The following is an 18,803-nucleotide window of genomic DNA, read 5'->3' on the forward strand; positions in this document are numbered from 1 at the left end:
TCCCAGAGATGAATGGAGGAATGCTGCTGCTGGTTCCTATTGACGAGTCCATCTAGTTCACGACGACTGACTTGTCTTGCTTTTGCCATGTCATTGATCTAGTCACTAGCAGGGATATAGCAAAGAAAAGAGTTTTCTTGTACCAAAAGGTTGAGTTTATGCTTGCAAGATGTTAGATCATAGATATAAGCATAATGAAATATATAGAAGATTCTATAGCAACTGTATTGCCTTCATGCTTTGAGGTCAACTAACTCCAGCTTATATGAGGATTTCACTCCACCAACAAACTATTAATGTTAACTGTAAGTGCCCAAGGTAGAACTACTGAATTGAAACAGGAAGGATACCAAACCAAAGTAGAAGTTCACCAAACCAAGTATAATGACCATGTAGTGCAATTATTTACCAAGACTGTTTTTCGAGGTTTTTGCTCCAAAATCCTAGGGTTATCAAAAGCCATTCAAAAACTGATCTCCATTATCCGGAATATCTTTCTAAAAGCCAAAAGACATACTCCCTCAATCTCTACAGTTCTTGGCTCTTTTTCAAATGCAAGAATATCACATATTTAATAAACTCAGGCTTGTGAATAGCTCTTTACAACATCAATTGCCCCGTTGAAGGGCAATTAGAGCCTTTAATTCAAATCTTGGGACAAAGCCTTTCCTTTGTGTGTGATAACTACCGAGCCTCCTCTTTTAACAATTCTGATGCCATTATCAAGTCCAAAAGCCCACAACCAGTTAGCATCCAAAATTCCAAATCATTTCCTCATTGCTCAAACAACCCCCAAGCTATCTAGATCAGGAACTTCGGAAATTCAACAGTGTTTGATATAATGAAGAGGACATACAGCATGCCGAACTCATTCGGAAGCTGAAAGAATCCTCCCAACTATCACAAGGCAGCTTCTGCATAGCACCATCATCCTAGTTCAACTGGACTCTGGTCATGCTTTATATGTATGTCAAACGACAAATAATGATCCAAAGAGAACAAATGGTACAGACTACATGTTGATCGAACTATTAAAATTTTGTAACACCAAATAGACTCAAAAGTCGTGACCTCCAGATGACATGAAGTGCTGCTATCACATAACAAAGACAATGAATTTGTAATTGGTGCAAGAAACTAAACAGACTATGAAAGAGGTGGGGAAGAAACAGGTAGCAATAACCAGAGAGTAGATAAGATCCATAAGAGAAATGCTGCTTATAACTCTGTAGTAGCAATAAACCGTGCCTCGAAACAAACCCAAGGGAACAGAATTATTCATAGTTCCGAGCCAGAATCACACTGGCAGGTGAACATCAATATTTAAAAACAAACTGACCAGGCAAAAATATTAGTCTATGAAAGGAAACATTTAGAACCTTGAATCTACACGCTTGACAGTGTGAGCTCAACCGATCAATAACTTGTTCTCATCCAAGAAGGTATATGTGGGTACCTCCAAGTTGAATGGAGCTGGGCCCCTGCGGATTCTGCCAGATATATCATAATGAGAGCCATGGCAAGGGCAAAACCAGCCCCCAAAATCTCCAGCATTGGGTAGAGGAATGCAGCCAAGATGAGTGCAGACGCCAACAACCACGAGCCACTCTGGGTTTTTCACCCTAGCTGAATCCTCCTGGGGATCACGAAGGGATGCCACATCCACACTGTTTGCTAGCTCGATGTCATTCTCTGTTCGGCGCCTTATGAATACTGGTTTCCCACGCCACTTCACGGTCACTGTGGTCCCTGGCTCGATGCTAGAGAGATCTACCTCCAGAGAGGCCATAGCAAGGACATCTTTACTAGCAGACATGCTCAACACAAACTTGAGAACAAGGAGACGAAGCAAAGATGCATAGACGAATCTACCACCAGACAAAACAAAGTAGGCAAATGCTCGCTTGCTAGGATCCCCTGGGGGGAAGCGCTCGTGATTGTGTTCATCGTAGACAATCTTAGAGGTCGGGTTCTTCACAGCTGCCACTGTTGCAGGAAGGTCAGCTAACCCCACATCCTGATGTCTTGGGACGAGAGATTCGGTAGAAAACCCTGAACAGTCAAAAGATCAAGAATGGACAAGTTACTAATTATATTTTATCTTCTCTGACTATGGATAGGACATGATCTGTAAGATGCTAAGATCAATGTAATTTACAGCATCAAGCACTGTATTGCAAGATATGCGTGATGGATCTCGCCATTCATGAGTTTGGACCAACAACACAAATGGTGAGATACCATAGTTTACACAAGATTGAGAAGAATATGAATAATAGAACTGAAGATAACGAAGCATATATTGATGACACTGACTACAATAAGGTAGACAGCAGCAAAAGATTATCACCAAAGCACTGAAAGAAAAGATTTTAAGCATTGCCAAAAAATCAACTCATCAAGCATGTACATATTTATGATTCAGCACTCAATCCAATCCAACAATCTCAAAATAATGAATATGGTCAATATCCATTAACAACAGGTTGATCTGCTTCAGATGATGAAGCAACAAGGCTTCCCAATTGAAATTAGGACATTTCCTATCTCACCAATCTCACTCACACAATCAGCCTTTGTTGCATCAATTTGACCAGGTTGCATTGGTAACCAAAATACTTAGTGTACATGATAAATTCCTTAATAAGAAGAAGACAGACATCTGGTACTCTCTGGCAAGCACCAAGGTTAAAGAAAATCAGAAATAGTAGATTTCAACAGCACATAAAATCTAATCCCTAGAGCCTAAACAGCCCTGAGTCAAACTTTTCAGTAGCATATAACATAATGCTCAGGAAGGTTTGTTGACGGTATACTTTAAATAATCACATATTTCCGAGCCACAACCTCCCACCTCAAGTTCCCAGGTTATTGCACTTCCCAGGGCACCTGGCAGGGTCATCAATATCCTGCGAAATGGCATATCAAAAGCAAGTTGGCAAACCTGTCAAGAGAGGCTCTACCAATGAAGTTCGACTCCAAAACATCCACACCAAGAGGCATCTTACATAATCTTGAAATGCTTTAATTAATAGAAGAGATGCCAGAGACTACTATTTTTGGCCACCAAGTGCTAGCTATACTGACTTCTCGGTATCACAAGAAATGCTCAATGATTTACTGTAAGGAAGGAGAGAGGGAGAGAGGGAGAGAGAGAGAGAGAGAGAGAGAGAGAGAGAGAGAGGGGGGGGGGGGGGATTCATGCTTCGTAGTTGAAATAGAAGAAACGGATTTGATTGACCAGCTGGGGATATTTAGCTAAAGGATGTTTGAAAATGACCAAGGTGTAGGTTAAAGCTACAAGTGCAACAAGTTGGCCCTGATCCTAGGCTCTACACCCAACCTGGTTGTCTTGCATATCTAGGGTCAACTCAAAATCACTTGCTATGAAGTTTGGAAGTAGTTGAACAAACTTTGGTAAAATTCAAACTAACACAAAAAAAATTTTAAACTGTACTCCGGATGATCTAACAAAACAAGAATTCAAATCAAAAGATGATTGAGGGCTAACCAACATACTAGCACTCCTACAGCAGATTCATCTGTTGAAGGGATGATAAAAGCACTTTAAGGCACTCATATCACAATCATTCAGACTACAAAGAAGAAAATAATATGGAAGCGAAAGTTATACAGGGGCAGAGTTAAGATAGAGGTGTAATTTTGCCAGCATAATTAAATAATAATAAAAGCATTTACAACACTCAAATAAAAACAACTCTCATTCAAAGAACAGCCATGAAATGTAAGGAAAATCCTTTTTAGGAAAAGAAGTTTATAAAAGAGAGGATATGTATCAAAGCCAACCTTTAGAAGAAAAAATCACCTCCCATTCATAATATTTCATGTATTGGACAAAACCTAGAAAGTATTTTTCTATTTTTCCTATGCCAACTATATCAGATAACAACATATGCCCTTAAACTTATGCTTGCTTAAGCTACAGCACCACTGTGATATGAATTTTAAATCACCAGAGAAAGACATCTATCCTTTCATCCTCAAATTCTTGAGCTGATGAATGGTTCTTTTTGACTATCACAATTGATTTCTACGTCAATTGAAAGAAAACACCAAAAAGAAAACAGAGAAAAACATCAGGATAGAATCTACAAACTGCACCTTATCAATGACAGATTGTATCAACTTCTTTTTGGTGATCAGAGTTGTTAATGCTTGCTTGTGTGATACATCCTTTCATCTCACTCTCCATAGTTAGCTTTTTTTGCCTTCTAAACTCATAAGATTAAAGATCACAATTCTAAAAACATAGACATCAATACTAAAGTATTTCATGATAGAGTAGGATGCATCTGAAGTAACACAAGAAATCATAGTTTTGTATCCTTCCATACTTCTTTCAATACAAGATATGGCTCTACATAATGAGGTTTTTGGGTGTATATGAAGATTTCATGAGACCATGAAACTATAATTTATATTTTGGGTAATGCATTCTGAGTTCACAACAATCCCTCCCTTTCAGTTTACAAAAAAATTTTTATAACATCAATGCACCTATCCCTAAAAAAAAGGTCAACTTAAATCTACTTCAAAAATCTAAGATTAAAAAAAAATCACCACAATTAAGAACAAAGCCCCCAAATGCACTAAATTATTTATCTTAACAATTACGTATCCATCTATTACAGTTTCAATTATGTCCCATTTCACAAATAAATATGCATATATTCTGCATAAAGCTTGAAATTTTCAGAACATTCTAGATCTCTCTCAATGGGCTTGTGACTGGGCAGCATCAATTCATGCTAACTGAAACCAAGGTGCAGCCTGAATATTCCAAAGGGTCAAACTTACCTAACCTGACCCGAGATAAAAGTTCTAGCTCGGCCCAAATATGAACATGAAGACCTCAGTCTGAACCAGACCATATTTTAGGCCCAAAATGTCAAATCCTAGACCCAAGCCAACCCAAAACAATTAGCATAAAATTCGTACTCTAATCTATGTTAGAGAAATCTAAAAAAGCTTCCATTCAATTGTTTAAGTCTTCAACGTAATGGCAAATAGATAAATATGGTGCTAACTAATAAGAAAACAAGGTAACAATGAATTGCCATATGCAGTCTCTCCACCAACTTATACATCCATTAGAATAAATGTGTAGAAAAATTAATTAACTAAAACTAATAACCTCCCTTTTCATAATGAATTTGATATGTGTCATAATAGCAAGTTCAAGGTTTACATACAGCCCAAAATTAAATCATTCTGGAAATCATAAGAACCTAGAAAAGCATCCTAAGGCATATTGTATTCAAAGGGCACAGTTATAGGCTTACAACACAGCAATATGCAATATACATTTAGGGCCTTATCAACTACCAGTGCATTTACACCATCCAAAGGGAATCAGGGGTGATGACCAATAGTATATACATATATATACATATATGTATGTATGTTTGTATGTATATATGTATGTATCTATATGAATATATGTATACACATATACATACATACATACATATATATACACATATATGTATATGGATAGACATACATTCACACGTTCATATATGTACACATATACACATACATATATGTATGTAGATATATATGTGTATGCATACATACCCATAGAAAGAAGTACATACACATACATATATGTACATATGCTACGTATATGCATGCACATATTTATGTATGTACAATACATTCATACACGTATGGATGTGTGCACACATATACATATATATATATATGTTATGTATATATCTGTATGTATGTACATAGATGTTTGTATATACATATACATGTATATGCATCCATATATAATATTTGTATCCACACGTTCCAATATCATGAATTGGATTAACAGGCTCAACAAGTTGAAATTATAAGATATCAACAGAGCCAGTTTGCAGAAAATTTTGATTCAAAGGCCAATAGTAAATGACAGGAACTCCGAGGAATTCGAAGAAGAAGGACAATACCATAAACTATGAAATTACGAGCATTTCTAAAACACTAACGTAATATCTATGCAAATATGATTATATAAACAACAAATATTATATAGAATCAGACAAAATCCATTCCAAAAACCAGATTAATACAGCAAAATGCAATCTATCCTTATCTTTACATAAATCCAATGTTCCTGGAATTCACCACAAATCCATGGAAAATGGGTTTTATCCGGCGAAACCAGATACGTGGACGAAAGAAGGGATTCAAGAAGTTTGGAGGCAGAGGGAAGAGGATCTGGTGAGAATGGGAACCCTGACCTCTGGTGGCACCGAGAAGAACCGAATCGAAGACGAGGCAGGCGGGGGAGACGGCGGGCGATCGGGAATCGTCCCGGGCGGATAGGGGGTCGCCGTGGGTCGGACTCCGGGAGAGCAAGGACGAAGAGGCGGCGGCGCTCGGCCTCCACGAGGCGGTGGCGAGTCTTCTTCCGACGACTCTCAGCATCGCGGCAGGCCTTATCTTTCTCCTCCGATGGGAGCTCCGAGGGATTTCTAGAGTTTCTTCGGATCGATCTCCGAGACAAGAGAGAGAAGGACCCAACTAAATAGGAGCGGAGAAAGGGAAAGGGTTCACCAATCTGGACTTTTGAAAGGGCAATGGAATCGGACGGTTAATATCATTCAATCAGGATGGTTTGCCAAAATTATTCTTAGATCAGGAATGGAAGGCGGTGGCGATGGAGGAGGGAGAAGCGGAAGACAAGTATACTCAAGCCCACCCAAAAAGATTCGGGCTTGAGTGGGTCGTGAAGAGATATAGTTACTAAATAAAATAAAGAATAAATTATAAAACCTTTTTTTAGTGTATATTATTATTCTTATATCTAATAATTTATAAAATCTACACTTACATCCGTTTAATTAATGACGTTAGTGAATCTATTTATCTTATATGGAAAGTTAAATTTGTCCCCGAGTGATGAGTAAATTACAAAAATTTTCTAAGATTAGGAATAAATTATACTTACCCTCAGGTTTATTTTTATCCAACACTTTAACCCATAACTTAATAGAATATTATTTAAATTGTTAACTTAAATGGAACCTAAATACTATATCAGAAAAAATTTAGAAAATGACCAAACTAGCCTTAAGTGATATAACATCCATCTAAGAAGGAGAACAATTGTGAAACGCCATTAGTCTAGAGCTTGATCTTTATTAATCATCAGAAAAGAGCTATGTGACAAGAAAAAAAAATCTAGATCTCTTAGGTAAATGGATACTTCTAAAATTTTCTAGTATTAAGAGTTTTGTTGCTTAAGCCAACTTATTTATGGTCCAAGCCAGGCCATGGAACCACAATTGATGCACCCTCTAAAAAGAAAATTCTCACACATGTACTGATTTGGATCCCTTTGATAATAAGTTGCTAGAGCTATCATAATTCCATATATAGACGTAGGAATCCTCATCCACGGTGACAACGTTAAAAAATTATGTCTACGGTATTGACAAGTAAAATATAGAAGCAGCAAATGATATACCGGCATCCCCGATATTTGTGACGTGGTGGGCGAGGAAGCAAGAACAAAACCTAATTAAGAAGGATGTTACCCGACCTAAAAAAAATAGAACGAGTCCAAATTTAGGACCCAATCCGGCCCCGCAAGTCCTCCAATTCGGGTTCAGATCGGGTCTAACCGAGTCGGGTCAAGTCGGGTCACGAGTTAACCTGACCCATTTGCAGCCTTATTTTTAGGTAAGTTTTCTACTTCATAATCCTTGCTGATGTCTAATACGATTAGGAAACTGGATGGTCCCTACTTGAACTGTGATGTATCTCATTTTCCTTCTAAGCTGCAAGAAAGAAAAGGTGGTAGGCTTGGGTTTATAAACCATAACCTTCTTCCTCTTTAAAGCAAGAGACGTAGCCTTTGGTTGAACTGGATGAATGGGGATAGCCTCTAGTGGAGCTACCAAAAAAAGAAAATGGTGAGTTGGTGCAAAACTTGGTCAATTAATGAAATAACACAAACCCCTATAATCAAAAGCTACAGAAACTCCTCTTTCATAAGGTTACTGCTCCCAGTCTGATTAGTATAGCCCGGTCAAGATGACCGAACCTCCTATAGCGGACACAACCAAAATTACCAAGTTAGCTATCCTAAACTTTGCAAGTGGTCTTGTAGGTTGATTTGGGGCAGTCAAAGCATTGCCCCAGCCAATTTCTTCTTAATCTATTAGTTTTAAGCTTAAATTTTTTCTTGAATCCATCCCTTAACCTACACTCGGCTAACTATCTTCGGTTCTCATTAACATTATTAAATGCCCGGCACATTTAACACCACAAAATTTTTTGTATATCGTAATAATCTTACAAAGTTGTTACAGAGTACATCTGTCCTCGAGGAATACCAAAGCCACTCCACCTATAGGCTGCAAAACAGAAGCATCATCCATCAATTTCAAAGTAGCTAAAGTAGTTCCTTCACCTTTTGAATCTAGGGAGGAACCAGTATTGATTCAGGCTAGGATGGTGGTTGCCTTTTCAGATCAAATTTTGATCACATTAGCGTCCCACCAATCCACAAAGTCCTCAGCTATGGCAAGTTTAGGAGTGAAGAGGATGAAGTCATACTTCAAACACCATTGTTCATCAAGAAAATCGACAAAGGAGATCAAGTTTGGATTGGTAATAAGAAGCCAGTCATAAAATGAGGTATTTAAAAAATAGAAGGATAGACAAGGGATTGCTTGGGCAAGGCTGAATTGGCAAGCCAAAAAGTTTCAGAAATAATACTCAATTGTTGCTAAATCGCTTAATGACAAAGCTTACATGGAGATCTCTTGGGCAAATAAATACCTCCATAGAGCCTATACAGCCCCAATTACTTCAGGAGATATATCAGCCTAAGGAAAGACAAGCCAAGGGAGTCTTGGGGCATAAAGGGTAGTGAAGAAAATTACTCTAATGGGCCGAACCTTGTGATAAAGGGCATTCTAGACAAGCATACCAGAGACTGACTAGATAAGTTTTTAGTATATTGGTCATAGATGGTTGAATTTCAGGAAAATATGCATAGAGCCAGCATTGGACGATCCATATAGGATCTCCACAACTCCAAGATCTTGAACTAACTTTCTTAAGACCGTAATATAGATAGACCAAGCAATGACCAGTTGAAGGTATGCCTTCATGACCTTGACTAATTGAGAGCAAAGAAGGCACCTACAAATCCATTGGTAGGTCTTTCTTTTTCATTGACATTTAGAACAATTGAAATAGCACAAAAAGTACATTTTTAATTTAAGATAGAAAAAAATAATTTGAACCCAATTGGTGTATGTTACGATGCTGGCTCTATGCATATTTTCCACGAACACCCGTCAAAAGTGGTTAAACCACAACCTTGTAGATAGCAATCATTTGTTTAAGGACTTTGGAAAAAGTAATTCAAATATTAAAGCTGAAATCATAGTTTCTTCAATAAGGACATTTACATAAAACACTTTGGAGAATCAATCATATCCACAATGATTTAGCTCCATCCATCGAATTCTCATTGCTTCGAGTAAGCTATGCACAATGAACATGCCAAATAAATATTATGGAATTATTTATGAGCAACTATAGTCCTATAAACTGTTGATATTACATATGCCAATAGAGTTTTACAATGTTTCATTTTTAAACTAATTTTGGCAGGTCATTATATATGTTTATCAGACTAAATCAAAATCTATCAATTTGCCAAGTTCCAATTAGTTGCTGGTGGGCTATGGTTAGATACAAAAGAAAAAATTTAAGTCACCCATTAAGATAAGGTTGCCTCAGCTCAGTCTGTACAGCCCATGGCTTTTAACCATGTAGTCGTGGGTTTGATTCCCACATAGAGCAACCAATTTATAAAAACTTTTATAAATATATTTCTTTTTATATTTATTTTTTTTATGTCCTTTACTATCAATACCCTTTTAAAGGGGCAAACTAAAATGCCAAATTTCCGATACATCTCTTTGATCTTTGTTTTTTTATGCTTTTCTTTTTAAGCACACACTTGAAGATCAAAATATCAAGCTTTTATAAATATATTCTTTTTATGTTTATTGTCTAATGTCCTTTTGCTTTCAATACCCTGTTTTTTAAAGGGGCAAACTAAAATGCCAAATCTCCGACGCATCTCTTTGATCTTTGTGTTTAGATGCTTTTCTTTTTAGGCACAAATTTGACTACCGAAATTGAATTGTACATCCAGAATAGACCTAAGAAGACAGTTCCGCTTCGCTAACGCTCGGCTAAGTCGTCGAACCCTCGCGCTGACCGTTCGCTTTCTCAGTAGCGAAAGCGCTTCTCTTTGCCCCTTAACTTAAATAGAAGGACAAGAAAGAGATTATTGGTTTTCTTGCTCCCGCTTCTTCATCTGCGCTCGTCAAGCCAACTTAGCTTTTTGGGAGGTGAAACAGCGGTTGAAGCGGACATTTCGAAATGACTCTGGTCTGATCCTTGGTTCCCTCATGGAATTATTAATCAGCTCGTCTGCCTTCGATTGGATTTTCTTTTTGGAGAGGTAACTGCAACGTCTCATAAATCTATCCCATTTTTTCTTGGGTTAACAAAAACAAAAGAAGTTAATTACATTAAGTTTCAAACTCTTATTTTGATCAATAATTAGTTTTATCTTTTTTCCCACCTTCAGACGAATGAAACATAGATATTCCCCTATATCGTTAGAATTTTCTGAAAGGATTTGAACTGGGGATAACGGATTTGCAGTCCCCCGCCTTACCACTTGGCCATGCCGCCAAATCCGATCCAAAAAAAATGGATATCTCCCTTTATATCAAAGGCAGGTTTTCTAGCCTCGATGCCCAGTGAAGGCTCGTTTCTTTAGGGAGAAATATAAAGAAGGCTCGCCAGCAACCTATCTTACTAAGAATAATGAAGGTTTTGGCTTGCCCCTATCGTTGTAAAGCTACAGCTCGAAAGCAGGCCTTACCTTTAGCAACAAGGGGCGTTAGCGCGCCCCTATAGAGTAAGGCTTTTCTGAGCTCCTTCGCCTAGCGGAAACCTCCGCTTTTCGGCCGTAATCCCGTGCTTGACCAACGCATTCAATGGATTCCACCATGAACCGGGAGGGGGCGAAGACATGCAGCTTCCATTTTCGGGGTACACAGTCACGTGCTGGGCAAAGAGGTTTATTTAACACCCATTCACACGCGCAAGGTGCAGCATCAACCTGAACGCGGAGAGGATTTCCCTCAAACAAAGATAGGCGTGTCAGGAAACAATGTGAAGTCACCCCTATTTCGCTGTCCAGGGAGCTGTTGACTAATGACCTCAAAAATGCGTGACGTTTGGGAAGCATGAGCAACCCATGAGCCCCGTACCGACCCATTGGGATCTTCTTCGAGAATAAAAAAAAACCGATCTACCTTCTGGTATTTCAGACTAAATTCTTTTGCTCCTCGATACTCAATCAAATCCTCTTTTTTTATGATTGAATCTACCTCTATGGTCCCATATTTAGTAATTCCTGAACTATTTCAAAACATCTATCATTATTAGAAATGGAAGTTCGATGGGACTCATGCACTCGAGCTCTCAAGAATGTTAACAATGAAAGAAGAAAAATAGATTTGATATTTTTTTTTTGATTTCATCATTTCTTCTTGCCTACTCACTACAAAGGTTTATGTAAACATACAAGTGATTCTTCATATGCATTACTACTATCCAAAAAAATATATTCTTTTAAATACATATATAGAACTTTAAGAAACACCACTTAGGAATACTTAAAAGACCCATTAGAAATACTCTACTATTATGATTAGTAAATTTGGTTTAATATCCTGTACTCTTCTTAAACCAAAATTCTTTTTAACATATGTTGTTATTGCAGTTTTTTGAAGATAGTTAGCATAAAAGACAATAAAATGTTGCCAATATTTTTTTCATTCCATCACTTGTTCTTGCTCACTTACTACATAAACTTAGACCCTTCATATACCTTTTATACTAAGAAACACTACTTAGGAATACTAAAATACTCCACTATTAATATTATTAAATTTTGTTTAATCTCCAATGCCTCCCTAAACTAAAAGTTCTTTCCATTATTTAGTTTGTGGGTTTTTCAAAGAACTTAAGATGAGGGACTTTGAAATCTTACTCAAACTCAATTCAACTAAGCCTCAATCTTTAACTAGTTGAGGTTGGCAACATGAATTTTTTTCTTCCATTACACTTGCTTTAGGATGATACTTTCTAAAAGATATTGAGATATCAAGTTCTTTGAAATATTACTAAATCACTATAAAAGATCCAATGCTTTTAAATGCAAAAAATACATGATATTCTCTATTGATGTGGGTGGCTTGTGAAATTCGTTCATTTGCTTGCATAGTATCTTGATTTTCTGATATTGCATCTTCATCTGAATTTGCTTAATCTTCTTTCCCAAATTTCCTGTTATTAAACTTTTCTTGGACTTGCTCCTCTTGATTAAAAATATTTCCACTTTTATTAAACTTGTATTATATAACAAACCCTCCACTCCAACATGTAATAGATTTTCTATATTTTCAGACATTTCACCTTCATAGAAAATTAAATTTCTTGATTTTCCACCTTCTGATATCATAGATATTTGCTTATTAAGTATGATATATCTTTTTCTCTCATGGATTTATTCTCTTTTGCCTCTTCTTTTTTTTTAAAAAAAATATATTTTGTAATTTCAATTTCTTCCAACTTCGAAACATTTTTTAGTTTGTTCAGATTTTCTATTTTTTATTTGATTCCTCTACTTTTTAAATTCTTCTTCCTTCATCATTTTTAACCAATTGTTCATTCCTTTCTTCAAAAATTTATTTTCATCAAAATCTATTAGCCAACATTTTGCTGGTAATTATCGATTCTTGTGATAAAAACACTTGAATTCAAGCATGTGCTATATTGACTTAGAGATTTTAGGCCACTGACATATTTCCAAACTTTTTGGTTGATGACTCTTTGCAATATATTTAAAGTATTCTCTCTCTTTTTTTTCTTAGAGCCTCCTTGATAACAATCCAAATTTTATAATTCAAAGATCCTAATTTCTCCTAAGAGAAAAGCATCTCTCCCTCCCTCTTGATCTTTTCCTCTTTACTTCTTTTTCTTTTTCACTCACTTCTCACCTTAAGGATAATATTACTTATTTGCAAAACTACTTTTTGCTTTTTCTTTGTAATGATCTCAATATCTGATGTTATCTTACTCTTAAACAACTCTCCTCAATTGTTTACTTTTCAAATCTTTGTGGCTTTGATATATTATTGATGATAGTAGACCTGATCCATGCCTAATGTTCCAACCTCATTCATGGGATATGCAAATATGATTACATGCTATACATTAGCCACACAACCATTTTCCTCAATCATGAGATATGCAAATATGATTATCATTTTCGGCCACTACGTCAGAGCCCTCATCAGCTCCTGTGGTAATTGCGAGCATTACCGGTCTAATTCCTATTAATCTTATTTTGACAATTATCTTATGTGGAGTTCTTTTTTTCTTCCAATCCTAAGAGGTCACAAATCAATGGGTATAGTAGATGGGAGTACCTCTACTCCTCTAGAAGCCATCTTGGAAGGGGATAAAAGAATTGTGAATATCACTTTTGATATGTACTATGAAAACCATCAAATGGTGCTATCATGGATTAATGCTATCTTTTAGAGATTATACACTACTATGTCAAATTTGCTAGGAAGGCATGGGAAGCACTTGATAGATGCTTTATAACCATTACTAAGTCTAGTGCCATTCATCTAAAGCAAATCTAGAAAGGTCCACTCTCAATACAAGAGTATATATTTACAAAAGATAAACAAATCAAGGACTAACTAGTTGCTATTAGAGAACCTATAAGTGACATGGATACTAAATTCGCTGCTCTTTAGCATGTAAGCACATGGTCTCTTGTCCTATTTCAATCTAACATGAATGTTGTGGGCTGAAAGTGGGTGTATCATGTCAAGCAAATTTCAAATAGCTCGATCAATAGGTATAAGATGTGCCTAGTTGCAAAAGGGTATCATCAACAACCAGAAGTATATTTTGTTAAAGCTTTTAGTCTTGTGGTGAAGCATAATACTATTCACATTTTTTTAACTTTGGCTCTCATCTTCAATTCACCTCTTCGCTAACTCGATGTTGACAGTGCTTTTTTCCATGGAGACCTTTAAGAAAAAATGTACATGGCACAACCACCTAACTATGTAGATCCAAAATAGCCCATATATGTTTGTCGCATGTACAAGTCTATCTATAGTGTCGAGCAAACCTCTAGAGTGTGGTATGAGAAATTTACTTCAAAACTTTTTGAGTTGGGTTTCTTTACATCCTGGTATGATCCATCACTTTTCATTCGTGATGAGGGCTCTCACTCCATTTTTCTCCTCCTCCATGTTGATTATATTATTATAGGTGTGTTGGCGCTCTTTCTATCCCATCTAGATATATTGGGGAATCCGCTAGTGGAGTTCCATTCAGATGCAGTAGAGAAGAGTGGTGATAAGCCTAGTGATCATGTACAAATATGTGCAGGCATGCCACCAACATCAATCGGAGAGATAATGATGGTGATCAAAGAGAAGATAAAAAGTAGTGTGGGTTTAGGTGTCTTGATCTTCAAGAACTTTTACCACCATCACGCCACTATTCGAAGAAGATAGTAAGAGTTATAGTATTGGGCTATGGTAAAGGGCTGTAGCATTGGGCTATAGTAGTAAAAACTAAGTTACAGCTACTCTTAGGATAGAAACTACTGGTAGTATAAAACTAAAATAAGATAAAAATCATTAGATTGAAAGTCAAAAAATTCTTTACACAGTACAATTCTACCTATTTATACTAAAACATAATAACTATCCTAAAATATGATAACCACCCACTTTGATAATTGTTACCCATGTCTGCCCTCCACTCCTAGTAGTTTAGGTAATTGATGCCAGTTGTCTTTCCATTACACATGTCCATTAGCTTGATTCCTTTGCAATACCTATCAAACTAAAACTCATACTATATCAGCCTTGGCTTATCGTCAATATTTCTTCGACTATTGCAACATAATTTATATTGGCCATCTCTCTGTAATCATACTACAAGATTGTCTTTTTGGTATATTCCTCTTATCAGCTATCTAGATGATCACATTAGCATTAGGCCTTGACCCTATGCCTAGTGTAAACACATCAACAATAGCCCCACTCACATCTCCACTCTCATCATTGAGCTAGGCTTCTATTTCAAAATGGAGATCTTGGGCTCTTCACTTATTTTCTTGGAATTGATGTCCATCACCTTCGTTATGGCCTTCACTTATGTCAACCTAAATATGCTCTTGATCTCCTTGAATAGATCCGAATGTTTGAAAGTAAACTTGTTAACTCTCTAACCACTCTAATGAAGTTAGGCTATATTACTAGTCCCATACTATTTGACCCGACTCGCTATTATAGCGTTGTGGGTGCTTTGCAATACTTTACCCTCATCCGGTCATGCCTCTTGTTTGCTACAAACCAAGTTGGCCAACACATGTTGTCATGCCTTGAAATCATCACCTTGGTCGGGCACGTGACATGGCTGCATGATCCCAAGAGCATGATCCGAGAGGACATGCAAGGCTTGCTGGACAATTTTTACAACATAATTTTCTTTTCTTAGAATAAAACAACTTTAATTCAAAAATAATAACAGTTCCAACATGATAATTTAGTGGTATTGAACGCATTTATTCCTTTGTCCACCTCTCACTAATAGACCCAACTTTGGCTAAGAGCTAAGATCTTAAGACTCTAAAGAGAAAGACAAGAAATTGGTATAAGCTCACTAGCTCGGTAAGAAAATCCCATATGCATACACCAAGATATAGAATGATATAATATATGATAATAAACATAACTAATGAATAACATAAAATAGAGTATAACAATCATACCATGTACATATCAAAATAATCAGTCATTAAAATATGAATATTGGCCGAGAAAACTCAATATGCATTAATCATATACTAACAAAAACAATTTATTTTAATAGTGCTTTTAGATGAGTATTTTTTTCTTCAAATAGACTAAGTTAGACTTAACGACAATTATGGGATGTCAAATCATCTTTTCGGTATTAGACTAGTCATGGCCACATTCCATCCAATGACTAGTAAGCTCAAAATACAATATTTTTGCTTGCGGGGAGGCTGTCGACAATGCCATGTTCTTACTCATGGCGGGTTATTCACAAGGCCATGTTCCTACTATGGTGGGATATCCACAATGCTATGTTCCTGCTTATGGCGAGGCTATCCATAATGCCACATTGTTGATTATAACAAGACTATCCACATTTTATCATGGCTAGTTTAATACCCCTTTTTATAATTCGCTCATTAGATCATGTCAGTCTTAATTCAACTTTATCAATGATATACATTATGTTTGTCAAATGTAGTATATCATTATTCATGCAAATCAGAATCAGTTATCTGTTAGATGTATGCCCTAGAAGCCAATCTGGCTGACACATTGTTAATTCTAGAAACATAATTTTGTACTTGACTATTTATTATTGAATAAATAAAAGGCATCTTTTTATTCATATTGTTTATGTGTCTATGAATCGTCCAAGAATTAATAAGATGATAATGCGTATTCTTAAGAGTTAAGAATTTGAGCCATGCATCATTGGTGATTAATTTCTGAATGCTCCTGATCAATGGATCATCACAAGGATGGTGATCGATCCGATCAGTGCACACATTGCTTCCTTATGGATGGACGAGACTCGAGTCCACAGTGTGGCGACACTGAAGTAATAGTGCAGATGCTTGTTAAGAACAAGGGTACTGAGCGTGACCAAGATAAGAAGTCACTTGAATATCTATCCACTCGTCAGTGACTTGCTTGATGTTGTAGTAGTGTGACTGGTCCTTTGACCTGCGATGCTTCGGCTACTCACAGTGAGGTTATTGTAGTTTGACTGCACATATACATGGTCTCTAGCCATATGGGTCCATGCAGTGTAAATTGGCTGCAATAGGTTCACTGTAGGAGTAGGGTATGCACCTATAAGGAATCTATCGACCTTGATAGATAAGGAGAGATCCTATGTGATTTATAAGACTGAGTTCGTAAGACCTCGGCCGGAGCAGATTGCACAGTGGAGAAAGAGTTCTCCGCTCTCGAACTTAAGTCAAATAAATCTTGACATATGACAGACGATGGGGTTTGACGAGTTGTCCATGACCTCCATCCTGTAGGGATCCACGATAGTAGGACTGTATCACACGATAACTGCATCTAGAGGTTCATCATTCTATTCTGCTTGGTAGCCACTATATGCTGCTAGGTATCACTGGTGGATGGTGGGACTCATAGGGATTATCTCGATGATCGATAAACCCTGATGAGTAGAGTTGGAATCGTTCCAACCCATTGAAAGGAGTTTTCAATGGTATTGTGATAGAGATCACATTATATCTCACTACCAGTCAGAATAGAACCTATGAGGTCACACACATTAGAAGTATTGACCGATCCGATGGTTGAATCGTGATTAGGAATCACAAGTAATCAATTCGATTGATAATCAATTGAAGAAGGAACAATGAAATTAATTAATTGGACTTAAACACAAAACCTACTTCGAGTAGGATTCCTAGAGTCCTAATTGGATTAGGACTGAAAATCCTAGTCGGAGTAGGACTGAGATTCCTACTTAGAGTAGGATTCCTACAATCCTAATGAGATTAAGAGTTTTGAATTAAAATTGGATTCCTATTTGGAATAGGATTCCTAGAGTCCTAATCGGATTAGGACTTCGGATTCAAATTAGAGTCCTAATTGGATTAGGACCAAAATTAAATAAGTTCTAATTGGATTAGGATTTCTTAAGTCCTAATTAATTATTAATCTAATGAATCAACAAGACTCCTAATGGGATTAGGATTGAAGGGGTCAATTGAGTTATGGTTCATTAAGTTCTAATTGGATTAGGACTTACCTAGATAAACCCAAATTGGTTCACCCTTGGTCCAAGCCTAATTAGATTAGGACCTAACCATGAGTGACATACCTAGATTAGGACCTAACCATGAAGGAGGGGCACACACCCCTCCTCCTTTTTCTTGCTTGGTGCGGCAAAGAAGAGGGGCCGGCGCCCCTCTTGGAAGTTTATCAAGGAGCTCCTACAAAGTAGGAGCTCCACATGCTATTTAAGAGGAGGCGTGGGGGCTGACCTAGGGCATCATTGAAGCCCTCTCCCTCTCCAATTCGTGGCCCCCTCTCCTCCCCTTTCCTTGGTTCAGCCACAAGCAAAGGAAGAAAAAGAAAGGTGGCCTCTTCATCCTCCCTTCTTCCTTCCAACGCAAGGAAAAGAAAGAAGGCTGCAGGGGCTTTGATCTTCTTCCTATCTTCATCCTTCTTCTTCCTCCTCCCAAGCACAATCAAGGATTGATTAAAAGGGAGGACATCAGCCATCAAAAGTTATCTCTGCAAGGAAGCTAGCACCCCGGAGAGATAGAAAGCTTGGATCGGTTCCTGCTTCGTGTGGATACCCATAGAGGCCGGGCACTTGAACGGCTTCAAGCGAACCTTCATCCAAAACCACGATCATCAGTTTGCGGTGATCATCTACCCGCACAAGGTGAAGATCTGATCTTCGTAAAGGTTCTAAAAGTTTTAATCCTTATCTATCTACGAACGATTTTTGAACAACGTTCATGCAATGAACGGTTGATCCCGCGCTTGCCTCTTCCGCTGCATCTGAATTTTTTTGAATTTTCTGCGGCATGGGTAGGGTTTCTAACAGTGGTATCA

General features: G+C 37.2%; 1 protein-coding gene across 1 annotated transcript; it reads right to left on the reverse strand.

Annotated features, from left to right (window-relative positions):
• Positions 1-1,203: 1,203 nt before the first annotated feature.
• LOC103695573 (cytochrome b-c1 complex subunit Rieske-4, mitochondrial-like) lies at positions 1,204-6,518 on the reverse strand. Its single transcript, XM_088709830.2, has 2 exons — positions 6,252-6,518; positions 1,204-2,052 (listed from the first exon to the last, which is right to left on the reverse strand). Exons 1-2 carry the CDS (start codon positions 6,436-6,438, stop codon positions 1,409-1,411), a joined length of 831 nt encoding a protein of 276 aa, XP_088565956.2. The 5' UTR covers positions 6,439-6,518; the 3' UTR covers positions 1,204-1,408.
• Positions 6,519-18,803: the final 12,285 nt, after the last annotated feature.

Source organism: Phoenix dactylifera, chromosome 13, assembly GCF_051530095.1.
Source record: "Phoenix dactylifera cultivar Ajwa chromosome 13, Ajwa_hap1_PhDact_Kaust_v1.1, whole genome shotgun sequence".
NCBI lineage: Eukaryota > Viridiplantae > Streptophyta > Magnoliopsida > Arecales > Arecaceae > Phoenix > Phoenix dactylifera.

Excerpts from the sequence above, each read along its gene's own strand:
- LOC103695573 (XM_088709830.2), bottom strand. The coding sequence starts at position 6,438 with ATGCTGAGAGTCGTCGGAAGAAGACTCGCCACCGCCTCGTGGAGGCCG. Across the intron at positions 2,053-6,251 it reads TCTTCTCGGTGCCACCAGAG|GGTTTTCTACCGAATCTCTC; the intron begins GTCAGGGTTCCC and ends TTGACTGTTCAG.